General features: G+C 51.3%; 4 protein-coding genes across 4 annotated transcripts, besides 1 other annotated feature; 1 reads left to right on the forward strand and 3 right to left on the reverse strand.

The window, feature by feature from the left end:
• Nucleotides 1-14,013: part of a sequence feature (contig 1.93 620..340023(-1)) that runs on past both edges of the window.
• ANIA_05319 (uncharacterized protein) lies at nt 291-1,367 on the reverse strand (the record flags this gene model as incomplete). The annotated part of the gene is made up of 2 exons (XM_657831.1): nt 291-763; nt 824-1,367. The coding sequence occupies 2 exons, from the start codon at nt 1,365-1,367 to the stop codon at nt 291-293; spliced, it is 1,017 nt and encodes a 338-aa protein (XP_662923.1).
• ANIA_05318 (uncharacterized protein) lies at nt 4,644-8,838 on the reverse strand. The gene has a single exon (XM_657830.2). The coding sequence runs from the start codon at nt 8,610-8,612 to the stop codon at nt 4,800-4,802; it is 3,813 nt and encodes a 1,270-aa protein (XP_662922.1). The 5' UTR covers nt 8,613-8,838; the 3' UTR covers nt 4,644-4,799.
• On the forward strand, nt 11,554-12,477 carry ANIA_05317 (uncharacterized protein; the record flags this gene model as incomplete). Its single annotated transcript, XM_657829.1, has 2 exons — nt 11,554-11,979; nt 12,061-12,477. The coding sequence occupies 2 exons, from the start codon at nt 11,554-11,556 to the stop codon at nt 12,475-12,477; spliced, it is 843 nt and encodes a 280-aa protein (XP_662921.1).
• Nucleotides 13,061-13,763, reverse strand: ANIA_05316 (uncharacterized protein; the record flags this gene model as incomplete). The annotated part of the gene is made up of 2 exons (XM_657828.1): nt 13,061-13,082; nt 13,201-13,763. The coding sequence occupies 2 exons, from the start codon at nt 13,761-13,763 to the stop codon at nt 13,061-13,063; spliced, it is 585 nt and encodes a 194-aa protein (XP_662920.1).

A 14,013-nucleotide genomic window follows, 5' to 3' on the forward strand; every position in this document is an offset into this window, starting at 1 on the left:
GTTCTAGCAGGGGAGAAGTTTGTGCGGAGCTTCCTCCGTGATGTTTGCGGGATGTGCCAATGTCTATTCGCTCGACCAGTTGGCACTCGAGGACAACTAATAATGGATATTGGGCTGGGCCTGTCGAATGAAAAGGCTTGGGATTAGGACTGCAGAATGAACTGTAATGGATAAACCAACGATTAACAATATTTTCCCCGCCAACCTTATAATCAGCAGCAAAAACCGCGTGTGTATGCCATCCTGCTGTCACGGTGAGCAGCACCACCTCGCCATGTTGTGTAACTTTATCAAATCGCAGGACCACTGACTTCTTTCTCTTCATTGCCCAGGTTTCCGTCTTCCTTATGGAGTCTTGGGTGCTTATCGCAAGGTTCACGCTTGACACACAACAAGCATATTCCGGCTTGTTCATCCTCAGCGCATTTCATCAATTCTTTCAGCAGGTGTTGTTTGATATCGAGCTCATTAGCGTGGGAACAATAACACTCGTTGTAGTAGCCATCGCATTCGCCCGAACCAGGGTTATAACTGATGGCTGGAAGACCCAGAGCGCATTGCATGATTTGAGGGAGGGTCTTTCGACGAAGTTCAAGCATGCCAGGTAGAATGCCAGCTTTCCACAAAATTTGAGAATAGGACCCGAGAAACATCTTCAACTTCCGACACTCCTTGGAAGACTTGGTCTGGGCTACGGACACGATCTCCATGAGAGCGGTCTCAACATTGAAATGTAGCAGAGCCTGCTTGATATCCAATTGTTCTGCCACGGATCTGTCAGCACCGGACACAATATACATCTATACATCACACGCGTACGCACCTAGAACATGATGCGGGATAAATTCCAAGTTCGCAAGGGCATAATCCCAGTTGCTGAAACTCTGTCGCCGTGACGACAGCAACTTGCCGGAAAAATAAGAAAACCTGTCTGGAAGGTCCATTGCATATGCAAATAGCAGAGCATTCCAGCAGTCTTCCGGCGACAGCTCGGCGGACAGTTCATCCTTGGTTATCCAGAGCCAACCGCGGTCGATGATAGCCGGACGGCATGCATATTTGACAATGAAAACCGCCAGGTCCTTCAACAAGGTCGCATTCAAAGTCTCTGGTAGAGCCGGTAACTTGTGGTGCGCTAGATTGCAGAAAAGGAGAAAGGTATCGGAGTCATCGTCCGGGAATGGGATAACCGGGACGTCCAAGCTGCCCGGGATTCCTCTAACTGCAAGTCCTTCTTTGATGCCAGGCCTGAACATGCTATAGAAGACTGGTGAAGCCAGCGACAGTGCATTGGAGGAGACGAGGAAGTTGACGTTTGAACAAGCGACAATAATATCTCCATAGGGGTCGATAACCTCAGTCGACATCATGAACGATGGACAGTCACTCGCGAGACTCGGGAGTGTCAATACATTCGTAGCATGATCGGCAGATGGGAAGCTGTAATTGGAAACCTTGGGCTAGGAGTTTGAAAGTCAGCAAAGCCGACCTGGCAAGTGATAACGGAGGGAACCTGACCGCGCCTGTGCTGTCCTTCTTTAGGTAGCGAGCAAACAGCCATTTTATCTCCGCCAGTTGAAAGTAGCAGACCAAGCCGGCGGCAAGAAGTGCGAATGTCGCGAACAAAGATCGCTGCCAGACGATGTCAAAACTGCCGTAAAATTGCTGTTTTCAATTTTCTGGAGTCAGAATTGGTTCCTTCCGCCATTGCTACAGCCGGGATCATGCCTTCAAAAAGTAGAGACATTGGCATACGGCCAGTGCTGTAAAGAGAGAAGTCCTATCCATTTAGGACCAGGCGAACAGGCCATGGCCCAAGACAAACACCAACGGAAAGGGCAATGACAGGTTGTTTGCTGGCGCCCGCGAGGAGTTCTGTGGTGGTATTATGTTCCAATGTCCCTTCCACCTTCCCTCCCTTCCCTCTTTCCCCGTCTGTTTCTTTCACCGATCTGATTCACACGCTCGAACACATAATACCGCATTGACATGATCTGGAAGTTGTCTATCCTGAAGGCGCCGTCGTCGTTAGTCGAACTGGCGTTGCCCGGAGGACCGTCCTCGCTGGGAAAAATCCTGAGTCCCGTACCGTACATTATTCAAAGATTGAGCATGCAATCGAGAATATCTTGAGCAAAGACGGAAGAAATGTGCTGCAGCCCATGACGAAGCCTCCTTCGGTTTCGTAGACAACGGCTGCCATGGCGAAAGTCTTTCGTGTTAATTGTGTTGCGTTTCAGTCTGCTGAAGGCAGGGAGTCGGCAGACCGGGAGGACGAGGAAAGAAGGATTCTAGGGCTTAGAGGTTAATTATTGACGTCGACATGAGCTCAAGGAAGTCAATTTCATTTTGCTGACAAGTAAGGAAGTCTAGAGAAGGAGAGGTAGGTGGAGAGAGACAGAGAGAGGGGGAGAGACGAAGACGGCGGGAAAGACGAGATCCAGTGGTCTTCACTCTGGACATTCGCACTCCATAAATACACGCAGCCTATCTCTTTACCAGTCACCATATCAGGTTGAAGAGGCCATTTCATTTGCTTTCACAGTAACCGCCGACCTGAGTCTCATTTCTCACATGCTGCCATTCCTCAATATAAAAGAGAGAACGCTGCCTTTCACGCGCTTTACTGTTGTTTACTTTGACTATACTCCTTAATATCTCGTTTCTCGCAAAAATCAAAAGGTACGCTCAAAAATGTGAGACATCGATTCAGTAAAAGAAGAAATCGGGAGGTATGTCAAGGGCTCGGTCAGACTATCTCATGCTTGGAGCAGTATCTTCCTCTCACGCGTCTCACAATCCCTAGCTCCTTGCCAGTGGGATTCAGCTGAGCCAGTGACTTTGCTGGCCCAGACTATTGCTGGACAGGCTGTAATAATACTGAACCAGGGTATATCGCAGAAGTCAGCGTGGCCGCAGAAAGATCTTGTTTGATACTGTTCTCATTACATTCGGGCGTGCAAGGCACAATTAGTTCCACGACAGTCCACGACAACACATAAAAGAGATATTGTGCGACCTTGGTGGTTTTCCAACTAAAGTCATGAAGGTCCCATATATCTTCCTGAGATGAAAGGCGTCGAGGCGACCTGTTTCAGGAACCATCAGTTGCTATGATACAGCGGACGAGTGCGACATTGACAGAATTCAACACAGATTTCAGAACCCAGGGAGATATGCTCATATGTTCCATGCATATCCCCCACCTTGGATATAACCGGTTCGATGTTGAACAAACATCTGAGCTATTCACGAACTGTATGACTGGGGTTTTGAACATATACAAACTGCCCTAGAAACAGATTCTTTTGTGCTGGTGGTGGACTCGAGCAATGTGGATCAGTCCATACACTACTTCAGTCCTTCATCATATCAGCGTATTCGTATTTGTCAGTGAACAACGCGATCTTGTCTAAGCAATCGACGTCCAGATGGAAGCAAGCTGTCTCTTCTCAGGTGAGCAAGGCCGCAGAAGATACAGAAGGATCCAGGATCGTCTTGGAGGAGGCCAATAACGATAAGATGGGAGTATCTTGTGACAAAGAATGGCGAGGCAAACGCAGTGGCTTTATAAGGGTGACAAGGTAACCTCACCGTCTACAGACGGTGAGGTCGGTCTGATCCAATGACTGTGGACGCCATGTTTGTATATGCATGAGGATGGAGCTCAGTTGTGATAACGAAAGGAAGATGCAGCATATGACCAGAGAAGCACGTGAATTCTTCGCGGCAAGGAGGCATCATTACCGTTTGGGTCCTGTACCCTGAAATGGCATGAGTGTGCTGACGGGACCAGACTCGCCGATAGAGACTGTTCCATGCGTCGATAAAACAATGGCGCCATTGTTTAAGGTCGATAGACTTTCCAGTCCCATAGGACGGCGAATAGGCCAGGCCTCCGCTTTTATCAGTCGCGTTGTCTGGCTCCGGATACCTCTGCGCCTATATCAAACTCTCCATTATGACCTCGTTATCCCACTACCTGGCAGGCCTGCTGACCGACCTTACCAGTCAGTTTATCCTGAAAACGACGTCTTCCTCCCCTGATTATATATGAAGTCGACATTACCCTCGAGAATTGCATGCGACCGAGTCGGCTTCGGACCATTTATTCCTTGAAAGACACGCATGTGAACCGCTTACCCGTCCAAGCCAGTTGTGAGACGGAAAATAGAAAATTCGCGGGGCAAAAAGGCCATAATTTAGGTGTGACCATAACGCGTTGAAGATGTGCTCATTGATCAGTTGATCAATGCCTTGTCAGATATGTTGTTTAATATTACTTAAGGATGCCATGAACTTGGAGGTGCGGCATGTTCAGCTACGCCTGCTTTATTTTGCTTGGTAACCGAGATCACGGATGTTAAACCATTCGTTGGTAAGTCGACTAAACCCTCGGACTGAAATGATCCTATAATGCTGATCTATGGCACCATGTGAGGGGTGAGCGCAAATGATAGGCTGACCCCATGGGCCCGAGCAGGGGCCGGATTCTCATCCGCCTATTTAAGGGCCCTCGCGCCCGCATTCCTGGATCCACGGCATCCGAGAATAATAATACCCCGACTCGACGTGACCGGATGTACCTTGTACTCAGCGAGATATATCCTAGGACAAGAAATCCAAGCGTGCAAATCATTATGACGACTAGCTGCTCTACCTATATCTGTCTACATTGCGTAAAAAGGACGCAAACCCAAAGCGACAATCAATCCCAAGCAACAGCTGTCATTTAAGTGACAATAGCAACGCCACCCACGCGACATGGACCCAATGCGACAAATGCAAGTCTACCTCGTCTAGATTGGCTCGTCTCGCGGCTCAATCAGGATCTCGTTCATGGCAACATGTTCAGGCTGGCGGAGAGCGTAGATAATGGAGTTGGCAACATCCTCGGGGTCCAAGATCTGTGCCCCGGATGGCTCGCCGTACTTCTTGATGGCCTCTGCATCGGTTGACATGCCCAGGAGGTCGGTGGCTGTGTTTCCAGGTTGTACGGCTGTTACCCGCAAGCCTTGACCGGCCGTCTCCAAACGCAGTGCCTGAAGGGTTGCCTCAACGAAGAACTTACTGGCCGAATATACTCCCAGTCCTGGAAAGACCTTGCGACCGGCGTCTGAAGAAATCGCCACAACGTGACCCTTACCGCGCGCCAGCATTCCGGGTACAGTAGATGCAAGAGAGTTGAGAATACCCTTGCAGTTCACATCGACTGTCCGCTCCCACTCGTCCATTTGGGTATTGGCCATCATTGTAAAGTACATTACGCCAGCGCAAGCCACGAGGATGTCCACTGGACCTAGCTCCTCGGTTGCTGCCTTCACGAGACCCTCGACCTGCTTCCTGTCAGTAACATCGGTCTTGCAAGTGACAACCTTGACGCCGCTAGCAGAGAGCTTCTCTTTCAGGGATTCCAATGCATCTAAACGGCGGGCACCGAGAGCGACATGGGCGCCTTCTCTGGCCAGAGCCGTCGCGACCGCAGCTCCGATACCAGACGAAGCGCCAGTAACGACTGCTACTTTGCCGCTAAGAGGACCCTTGGGGATAGGGCTGAGCTGCCGCTGCCGAATAGGCGGCCTTTTCAGCCATCCTCGGGCAAACCAATGCCGGGTGTATGTCTCAAGGAGGAACCGGTCTACCTTTGGCCGCTCTACTTCCCGACGGATGGGACGAGTGGCAGAGTTGTCTAGGACCACGATGCCGCGAAGGAACTCGATTGATGGCATACCGCTGCGAAGGATATCAACTGTAAAGCCACCATCGCCACCTTTGACGTGACCCCGCTGGCTCGTCCAGAGCGCTACCCAGTCGTCCCAGGAAAGCGGCTCAGTGGGGTAACCGAGTGTCTTCAAGTCCTCGAAGACAGATCGGGTGTTCACTGGATCAGGGTCTCCGATATGGAAAACAGTCTGTTCCACTGCAGTCTGATTCGCGAGGTGGATAATAGCTTTGCTAACAAAGTCCACTGGAGTCATTTCCGCGCGCCAGCCCTCAACATCAGGGTATTTGCCCAATTTGATCGACTCCACGATCAAAGCAGTGAGAAGATCCCAGGCATTTGCAGCACCTGACTGACTGTGACCGCTGACTGTGCCGATGCGGTGAACCCTTACAGGGAGACCCCGACGACCGGCCTCAAGGACAAGCTGTTCTGCTACCCACTTAGTTTGTCCGTACCCATCCAGCAGCTTTGTTGGCACGTCCTTCATGTCCAACATTGTGTCCTCCGGCCACCCTTTCTCCCCAGAAGGGGGCAAGACACCGTTGGTCGACACATACTGCACGGTCGCGCCGCCTTGGCTCGCCAGGCGGAGGATTTCGCGAGTGCCACCCACGTTCGCAGCGCGCAGGGCTGCGTACGGGTAGACCAGGTTGACTGAGGCCGCAGCATGGACAATAACGTCGACACGTTGCGCCAGTTCCTGGAATGCGTCGGGCGTGAGGCCAAACCTCGAACGGGAAAGATTTCCTGGAAGGATCTCGACACGCTCCATTATGGAGTCATTCCAAAGACCAAGGTCAAGGAGGTTGCGGCGAATTCGCGCAACACCACCCGGCTGGTCATCGTCCTCAGGCTCGTTGAATCTCACGAGACAGATGATGTGTGCAGATGTGCTGTCAACGAGGTCCTTGAGAAGGAATGCACCGAGAAAGCCAGTCACACCGGTCAGCAGAACTGTCTTGGCGTCTGTGAGGGAGCATATCTTCGCGTCTGAACGAATTTCTTCGTCAAGTGTGGCATCTGTGCGAAGAACTGCTGGTAAATCTGCCTGCACAGCAGCAGTGTGGCCGTCTCGGATCGCTCGCACGGTATCCAAATGACCGCTCAGCGTTGAATTTTCTGCCAGGCGTACGATGGGGATGCGGAAACCGAATTTCCGCGACAGCCTAGAAGAGAGGTCCGCAATCGAAAGCGAGTGACCACCGAGATCAAAGAAGTTGTCTTCAGGCTTAAGCGTCGCTTTGGGAACCTTGAGCGCGACCGCCCAGATTGCTGCAATGTCCTCAATGCCGATGGGATCTTCCTTCTTTCCGTTCCCGTTGGCGAGGACTTCGGTCGGGGGCGGAGGAAGGCGTTTGAGATCAATCTTTCCGGACACCTCGTGGGTAGGCAGTTCATCAACCTGCACCCATAGGGCGGGAATCATATAGTGAGCGAGGAATTTGGTCAGGGCTCTTCGGGCACCTGGGCTGTGGCCGGAGGAGTTAATCTCCACGGTTGGACGCTCCTCAGAGTGTTCCTGGTCGGCAACAATGTATGCCACCAGCTGCCTTTCCAAGCCCTCCCCGTGTGCAACGACGGCACACTGTCGGACCGCGAGGTGCTTGACAATATCATTCTCGACCTTGCCCGGGACTACGGAATATCCGCGCAGCTTGATCATTGCACCAACGCGACCAGTGATCTCAAGAAGACCCGACGGCAACATACGCGCCCGGTCTCCAGTGCGGTACATGACAGCTCCTGGAGAATTTGAAAACGGATCGGGAATAAATGCCTTGGCGGTCGTCTCTGGGCGGTTGATATACCCTCTTGCAAGCATGGGCCCGCCAACGCAGAGTTCACCAGAAACTCCCTCCTCTACCTTCTCGCCCTGCTCGTTGACAATGTAGGCGTGTTTGGGGTCGAGCAGAGGACCTACTGGGCAGTACTGGGATTCGTCGCTTACGATTTCTTTGATATCACCGCACGCAATCTCATGGGTTTCGCATGCGCTATAACAATTGAGCAGTCGGGTGTTAGGGAGTGCCCTAATCGCCCGTCGCGCTAGATCAGTAGTAACGACCTCGCCGTTTAGCCACAACGTACGCAGTTCCGGTAATCGAGCTCCGATATCAGAGTGTCGAGAGAGGATAGTGGCAAGGAGAGTCGGGGTCATGAGTGTTTCGGTGATATGCCTCGAGGCAAGAAGATCGACAAGTGCCGCCGGGTCATAGCTGTGGTCATCTGGGACGGCGACCACCGTCGCACCGCGGATCAAGGGACGCAGGATTTCCCAGATGAAGAAGACATTACAAGCCACGCGATCGCCCGGTTGAAGATCCTGGACGCCGAAACGCAGGTTATATGAGAGAACAGGAGCTCGGTGAGGGTTTGCAATTCCTTTTGGTTTACCGGTAGTGCCGGACGAGTACGAGACGAAAGCCAGCCGGTCCAAGTCATCGTCAACCGGTAACGGGCCGGGCTCAACAGTATGGCCATTGGCGTCGACAGGGGGCTCGTCGAGACTGATGACGGGGACGCTGCCCTTAATCTTACCGGTCTCTGACCGGTGCGTGACCACTACTGCTGGAGTGGCATCTTCGAGCACGTCGGCAAGCAGATCTGGGGGGTACGCCAGCTCCAAGACGAGGAACGCTCCCCCCGCCCGCAGCGCCGCCAAGCAGGCAATGACGAAATGAGCACTGCGGGGGAGTAACACACCAACGAGACTGTCCCGACTGACGCCATAGCTGCGCAGTCGCCGCGACAGTTCCTCAACTTCTTTATCTAGCTCTGCATAGGTGTATGAGGTTTTGTCATCCTCCAGAGCGAGGGCGTTGGGACTCGCACGGACCTGCTGGGTGAAAAGGGCCGAAAGGTCTTTTGTGGTGTCAATGATGGCCATGATCGATTAGCGATGGAAGCAGAACGTCAGATTCTGGCAACCGATTGAGAACGAAAAAAAAGAAAAATTCAACCTCGACGACGGTATCGGCGGGGAACGAAGGCTCTTTTATGCTCGAACGCTCAATGAAAAGGATCACAGTAGAATGTGGGATGAGGGTGCATCGGTAGGCCCAGGGTCAATGCAGACGAGGAAGTTGCGAAAGAAGCAACGAGAGAAGAAGGATTGAGGAATTGGGGGTAGTGAAGTCCAACGAAGCAGAGACCGTGACAATTGGAAAGGCAAGGAAAGACAAACTGCCAAAGAGCTTTATCAGTGGGGGGTTCACATGCCATTCTGGTGTCGTGCTTCTAACTGATTCCATTTTAGTGCCGCTGCCAAATGCGCTACTTTGATCCAGCCAACTCTGCACAAGCCTCGAGCGCCAAATCAGGGCGGCCAGGGGCATCTCTCCCTGCGATACATTCCCACGGCTGATTTGTGCCACAACCAAAGATCAAAAGTGATGAGATCATGGCTGGAAGCTGTTCCTGTCATGGGCTGTCCCTGAATCGCTACTTGTGAACATCCCCGATCACCGCCCCATATCAAGCTCCACCCCCACCTCAGTACTTTCGTCCACGCCACTCGCCTCGTCCCAACGCCATTTTTGCTTCTTTTTTGATCCAGATCCAAACTTTTGACTATTCGAAGATTCCTTTTTCTTTTTCTTTATGGCAAAAATAGCGACATGACCCCAGAAAATGGCGTCATCGCTACGGGCAGCCGCCGTTCAGAGCCTTGAAGCCAATTCTGCTAGAAGCACTATTGCGGTTGCTCTTTCGGTTGTTCTGCGGTTCCTCTGCGGTTCCTCTGCGGTTCCTCTTGGGTCTCTTGGGTTCCTTTTGCTGGTTTTCGTCTTCAAGTGGCCGATGGAGCACGGTGGAAGCCCCGCGTTCGACCCGACTCTTTCCGGGCCAGAGGACCCTTTCGTAGTGTTAAGAGAAGATCGGCCCTGTCGTTCTAGATGCCGGCCAGAGCTTCTGAGGCGGTGGGGTTGTTATCGCCTACGTTGAAAAGGAACTCCCACGATTGGCCCCAACAGTCCTCCTTCGCGGAAGCCATGGAGGTTCCATCAGATTCTGCACAGCCCGGGAAGGTCACATGATCTGCTCCTCGCCCGACTCCTGCCCCAGGCACTCAGGCCGTGAACTGGCCGTAAATCGGCCGCTAAGTGCCCGCGAATTGGCCGCGAAGCTGGTCCTGTGCGAATAGCTTCACTTTGGTCTCTTTGACTCTAATCCCTGTCGCCACAATTCGTATCCACGTAAGCGTGGGATGGATTACTGCTGTGATAGGTAACAATCAAGGCAACTGACAATGAGTCAATATTCAAGGACTCATCATTATTGACTAGCTGACCAGATCTGCATGTTGACTACAAGCCATTTGTTACGGCAACCGGAGAACGCTGGGGGTCACGGGTGCCAGCCGTTAAATGCAATAAACTGGAGACTAGGGACCCACGAATGGAGACGACTTGGGTTGAATAAACATTGAAGCTTAGGAACAAGTCAGACACTCAGCCGATACTCCAGGGCCAACGTCGCATTTCGCTCTGGTCGAAGAGCTTCAGGATCGACCCCGACCTCCTCAGTGCTAATCCTAGCAGCAGAGCGCCTGCTCTGTAAGGTGCATCTGTACGCCCGGTAGATCCTGTTGACAGTGTCAGCACCAGGTGGACAAGATCTGATCGCCTCCACCCTGGCCGGCGGTCAAGAGAACTGCAAGTTCTTGCTGAAGCTTGGACACAAGGGTCAGCTTGTTTGAGACTCCCAGAAAGAACGCCTGGCTCTGAGTTCAGGTCGCTCACCAAGTGGTGATCCGAGAGGTATGGCCCCGGTAGCTACTTGAGTATCCTGCGTTCTATTTTCATTCTTTTGGACTCGAAGTCAAGCAGCGGTGCAAGCTTGATTCGGACATCTACCGTTTGCTACTTCAGGGCTTGCTCTGGTCTTTGAACGTGCCTTGATTGTGATCATAAAGTTGCCGCTTGGAAAGACGACAGCTTAAATTTGGATCGCTGCGTCCAATCCGGAGACCGACAGCAGTAATCTTGTTGCAAAACTGTTGTATAGCGATGGAGAGATTACAGTTAAGCAAAGAATGCTTGATGTCGCAACATTGCTTGAAGTAAATTAATCAAGATCAAAACTCACCGATTCATGATAATGACACTGTCAACGTCTTTCAAAAAAACTAACTTTATAGTTGCCAAGTTTATATCTGGCATAAACGGCGTGGAAGAAAGCAATGCTAAACGCGGTCATTCACAGTTGGGTGTTGATATAATTTCAAACAACCTCCTTAATTGACAGCAGGATTCAAGTGCCCGTTACAGCTTTCGATAAGGTCCTGGGTTACGAACTCTCAGTCGCCTCTCACTTTACACCGCTCGATCTGAGAGACAGTCTTGGACCGGCCTGATCTTCATCTGGCTGGCCGGTTTGTTGCTCAGTGCTCTAGAGACGCATCCCACTCGAGGCCTGACATTTGTAGCATCACTATTCAAAGCTGGTCTACTAGCAGTTTTTGAAGATCGTACCGGTAACGGCTGCCAGGTAGATGAAATCCCTTCCATGAGCATCAGCTTGTGTTCTAGAGGAAGGAGACGGGTATAAAAAAGATAGACAGAGTAGAAGTCTGAATATATATTCTTGCGGTTGGACTACGTGCAAAAGTATATGTAATAGTAGGGTAACGTGAGCCTGCAAGCCATATGCAGTACACCGCCGGAGCCAAAAAGTCGCCGAGTGCAGATTGCTTATTCATTATATAACTAATCATCACACATCGTGAACAGTTGATAATAGGTATAAAACTGGATCCAGTAACCAGCAGAAGTAAGAAGCAGTGTCATAATCACCTGTCTTTCAGAAGAGAAACTAGAAGGCTTTGCACCATGTCATCGGTTGAAAACATCCTCGTTCTTGGAGCTGGCGAATTAGGCACCGAGATCCTCCTCTCGCTTGCGCAACATCCTGCACTTTCTACCAGAACACACATTTCCGTTCTTCTTCGTCCGTCGTCGATCGCCTCCCCAGGCCCTGCTAAAGCGGCGGAACTGGAAAGGCTGAAAGCCAACAACATTACCCTTGTCCCAGCCGACATCTCAACCTCGTCGCAGTCAACCCTATCATCACTCTTCAGCGCCTATGATACAATAATCTCAGCCACCGGCTTCTCCGCCGGCCGCGGGACACAGCTGAAACTGGCAAGAGCCGTCCTCGATGCGAGGGTGCCGCGATATATACCCTGGCAATTTGGAGTCGACTATGACATCATCGGCCGCGGGTCAGCGCAAGATCTATTCGATGAGCAGCTTGCTGTGCGTGACCTTCTACGTTCACAGGATAGGACGAAATGGGTGATTATCTCAACGGGGATGTTTACATCTTTCTTGTTTGAGAGGGCTTTCGGGGTTGTGGATACGGAGAAGGGCGTCGTTACCGCATTAGGGAGCTGGGAGAATCGAGTTACTGTTACGGGCCCTGCGGATATTGGGCGCGTTACGGCGGAAATTGCTCTTGAGGAGTCATTTGGGGATCCGGATAACATTGTCTATGTTGCTGGGGATACGGTGTCGTATGGGCGGTTGGCCGATATTGTAGAGAGTGTTATGAGGAGGGCTTTCGAGAGGAGGGTCAGGACTGTAGATGCCGCAAAGAGGGACCTGGCCCAGGATCCCGAGAACGGGCTCTTAAAGTACCAGATCGTGTTTGGAGAGGGGAGGGGCGTTGCCTGGAACGCAGAGGAGACGTGGAATGCTCATCGGGGGATGCGTCTTCAGACGGCGGAAGAGTGGGCGCGAGAGAACTTGGTCTAAGTATACGAGATATATGTTGCTCAAGAAGGCCTATTGGATTAGCCACATTACCAGGAATTCATAAAATTTGCTCTGCAGATGTGGTAACGAAGAAGGATAGAAACGTCCACCAGTACCCTGGTCAGAGACCTATACAGTGTGACAAAGGAAATGACCCAAACAGCCTCTGTGTAAAGAAAACGACAATCATAATAAGATCAGGCAATAGAAATTGCCTCATTGCCATAATGAGAACAACGTCCTCACCCATCGAGGCACTCACAGTCACTCAAAATCAATCTGATCGAGCAGCGCGACGGTAGGCGACTGGTTAATGGCAGTGCCTGGGGTACATATCTGGCGGACACACTCATTACCATTCTACCGCCAATTTGGAGATCTCGATTTACAAGTCGGGATTCTAAGAGCAAGCATTCGACAGTTCGTTGTGCCTGTGCATGTTTCGCGACAACGAATCTGGCTTTTGTCTCTGTCGAAGATGTGATCAGCCCCTGCGTTTGCAAAGTACCGCACCCCTGGTCTGATATAAAAGAGTTAACTTCCACTGGCAGAGGGCCTACGGCTTACAAGGTCTGTCTATGATCTACATGTACGACGGCTTGTGGCTATATACGTGTATGGAACCAATTCACACTCCCAGAATCCCACAATCCATAAACCACAAGAAAACAAAGCAACGTTAGCAAATTGCAAGGAGCTAATAAGCTACATACGTAGACTCACTAAACAAAGACTCCAACCCCCTCCCTCTCCAAGAACCACCTCAGCCTTTGCCAACAAAGATGCCGCTCCTCCTCTTCATCGGGGCAGCCGATATTCCAGTCCCCATCGCCAGTCGTATAGAGTGCTCTTGGCCTTAGAGTATCACTTTTCTCGTACACGCTGATCTTCATAAACTCTGCCAGCCAGCCTTTCCACCGGTTCACGTCCTTGAGCTTAAATGGAAAATCGAAGAGGAGACTGGTGTGAATGTGAATCGCGCTTCCAACGGTTGATGAGGTGCAGTGGCTGTGTACGGGAACAGGAAGCTTGAAGTGGGATTCTAGATGGGATTGTATTGTTCCGAGGGCTGTTAGGCCGTGGTTGATGAAGGTGCCGCCGTTGTTGAGGCAGAGGTCGAGGTTTAGGTTGCAGGTGAAGATTACGGGGTACGTGCCGGGGTGGTAGTTGAGGTGTCGGGGGAGGACGCCTTTCTCGCGGAGTTTGATATAGTGGAATCTACACTGTGAACACATGGCATCATAAGTTGAGCAGGGCATCGGTTTTGGGGGCCTCGGACTGGACATGGTGTTTTGGAAGCGTATCGCGGATGGGGATGGCTAGGGTTAGGGCTAATACTGAGAGGGATAAACGACTGCGCTCAGGGCGAAGCAGATTGCGGTCTACCCTCCATATGGATATTTCATAGCGGTATTTATTCATTATTCAAACAAAAAACTTGCGCGGAAGTCCACAAAGGCACATTTATAATGCTATATCGCTGTCGAAGAAGGCTTTATAGACATTCCTCCATTGATGGTTGTTCTTTGTTTGGGT

This window comes from Aspergillus nidulans, chromosome V (genome assembly GCF_000011425.1).
Source record: "Aspergillus nidulans FGSC A4 chromosome V".
Classification (NCBI taxonomy): Eukaryota; Fungi; Ascomycota; class Eurotiomycetes; order Eurotiales; family Aspergillaceae; genus Aspergillus; species Aspergillus nidulans.

What these genes read in the sequence shown, in the direction of transcription:
- ANIA_05318 (XM_657830.2), bottom strand. Translation starts at nt 8,612, where the DNA reads ATGGCCATCATTGACACCACAAAAGACCTTTCGGCCCTTTTCACCCAG.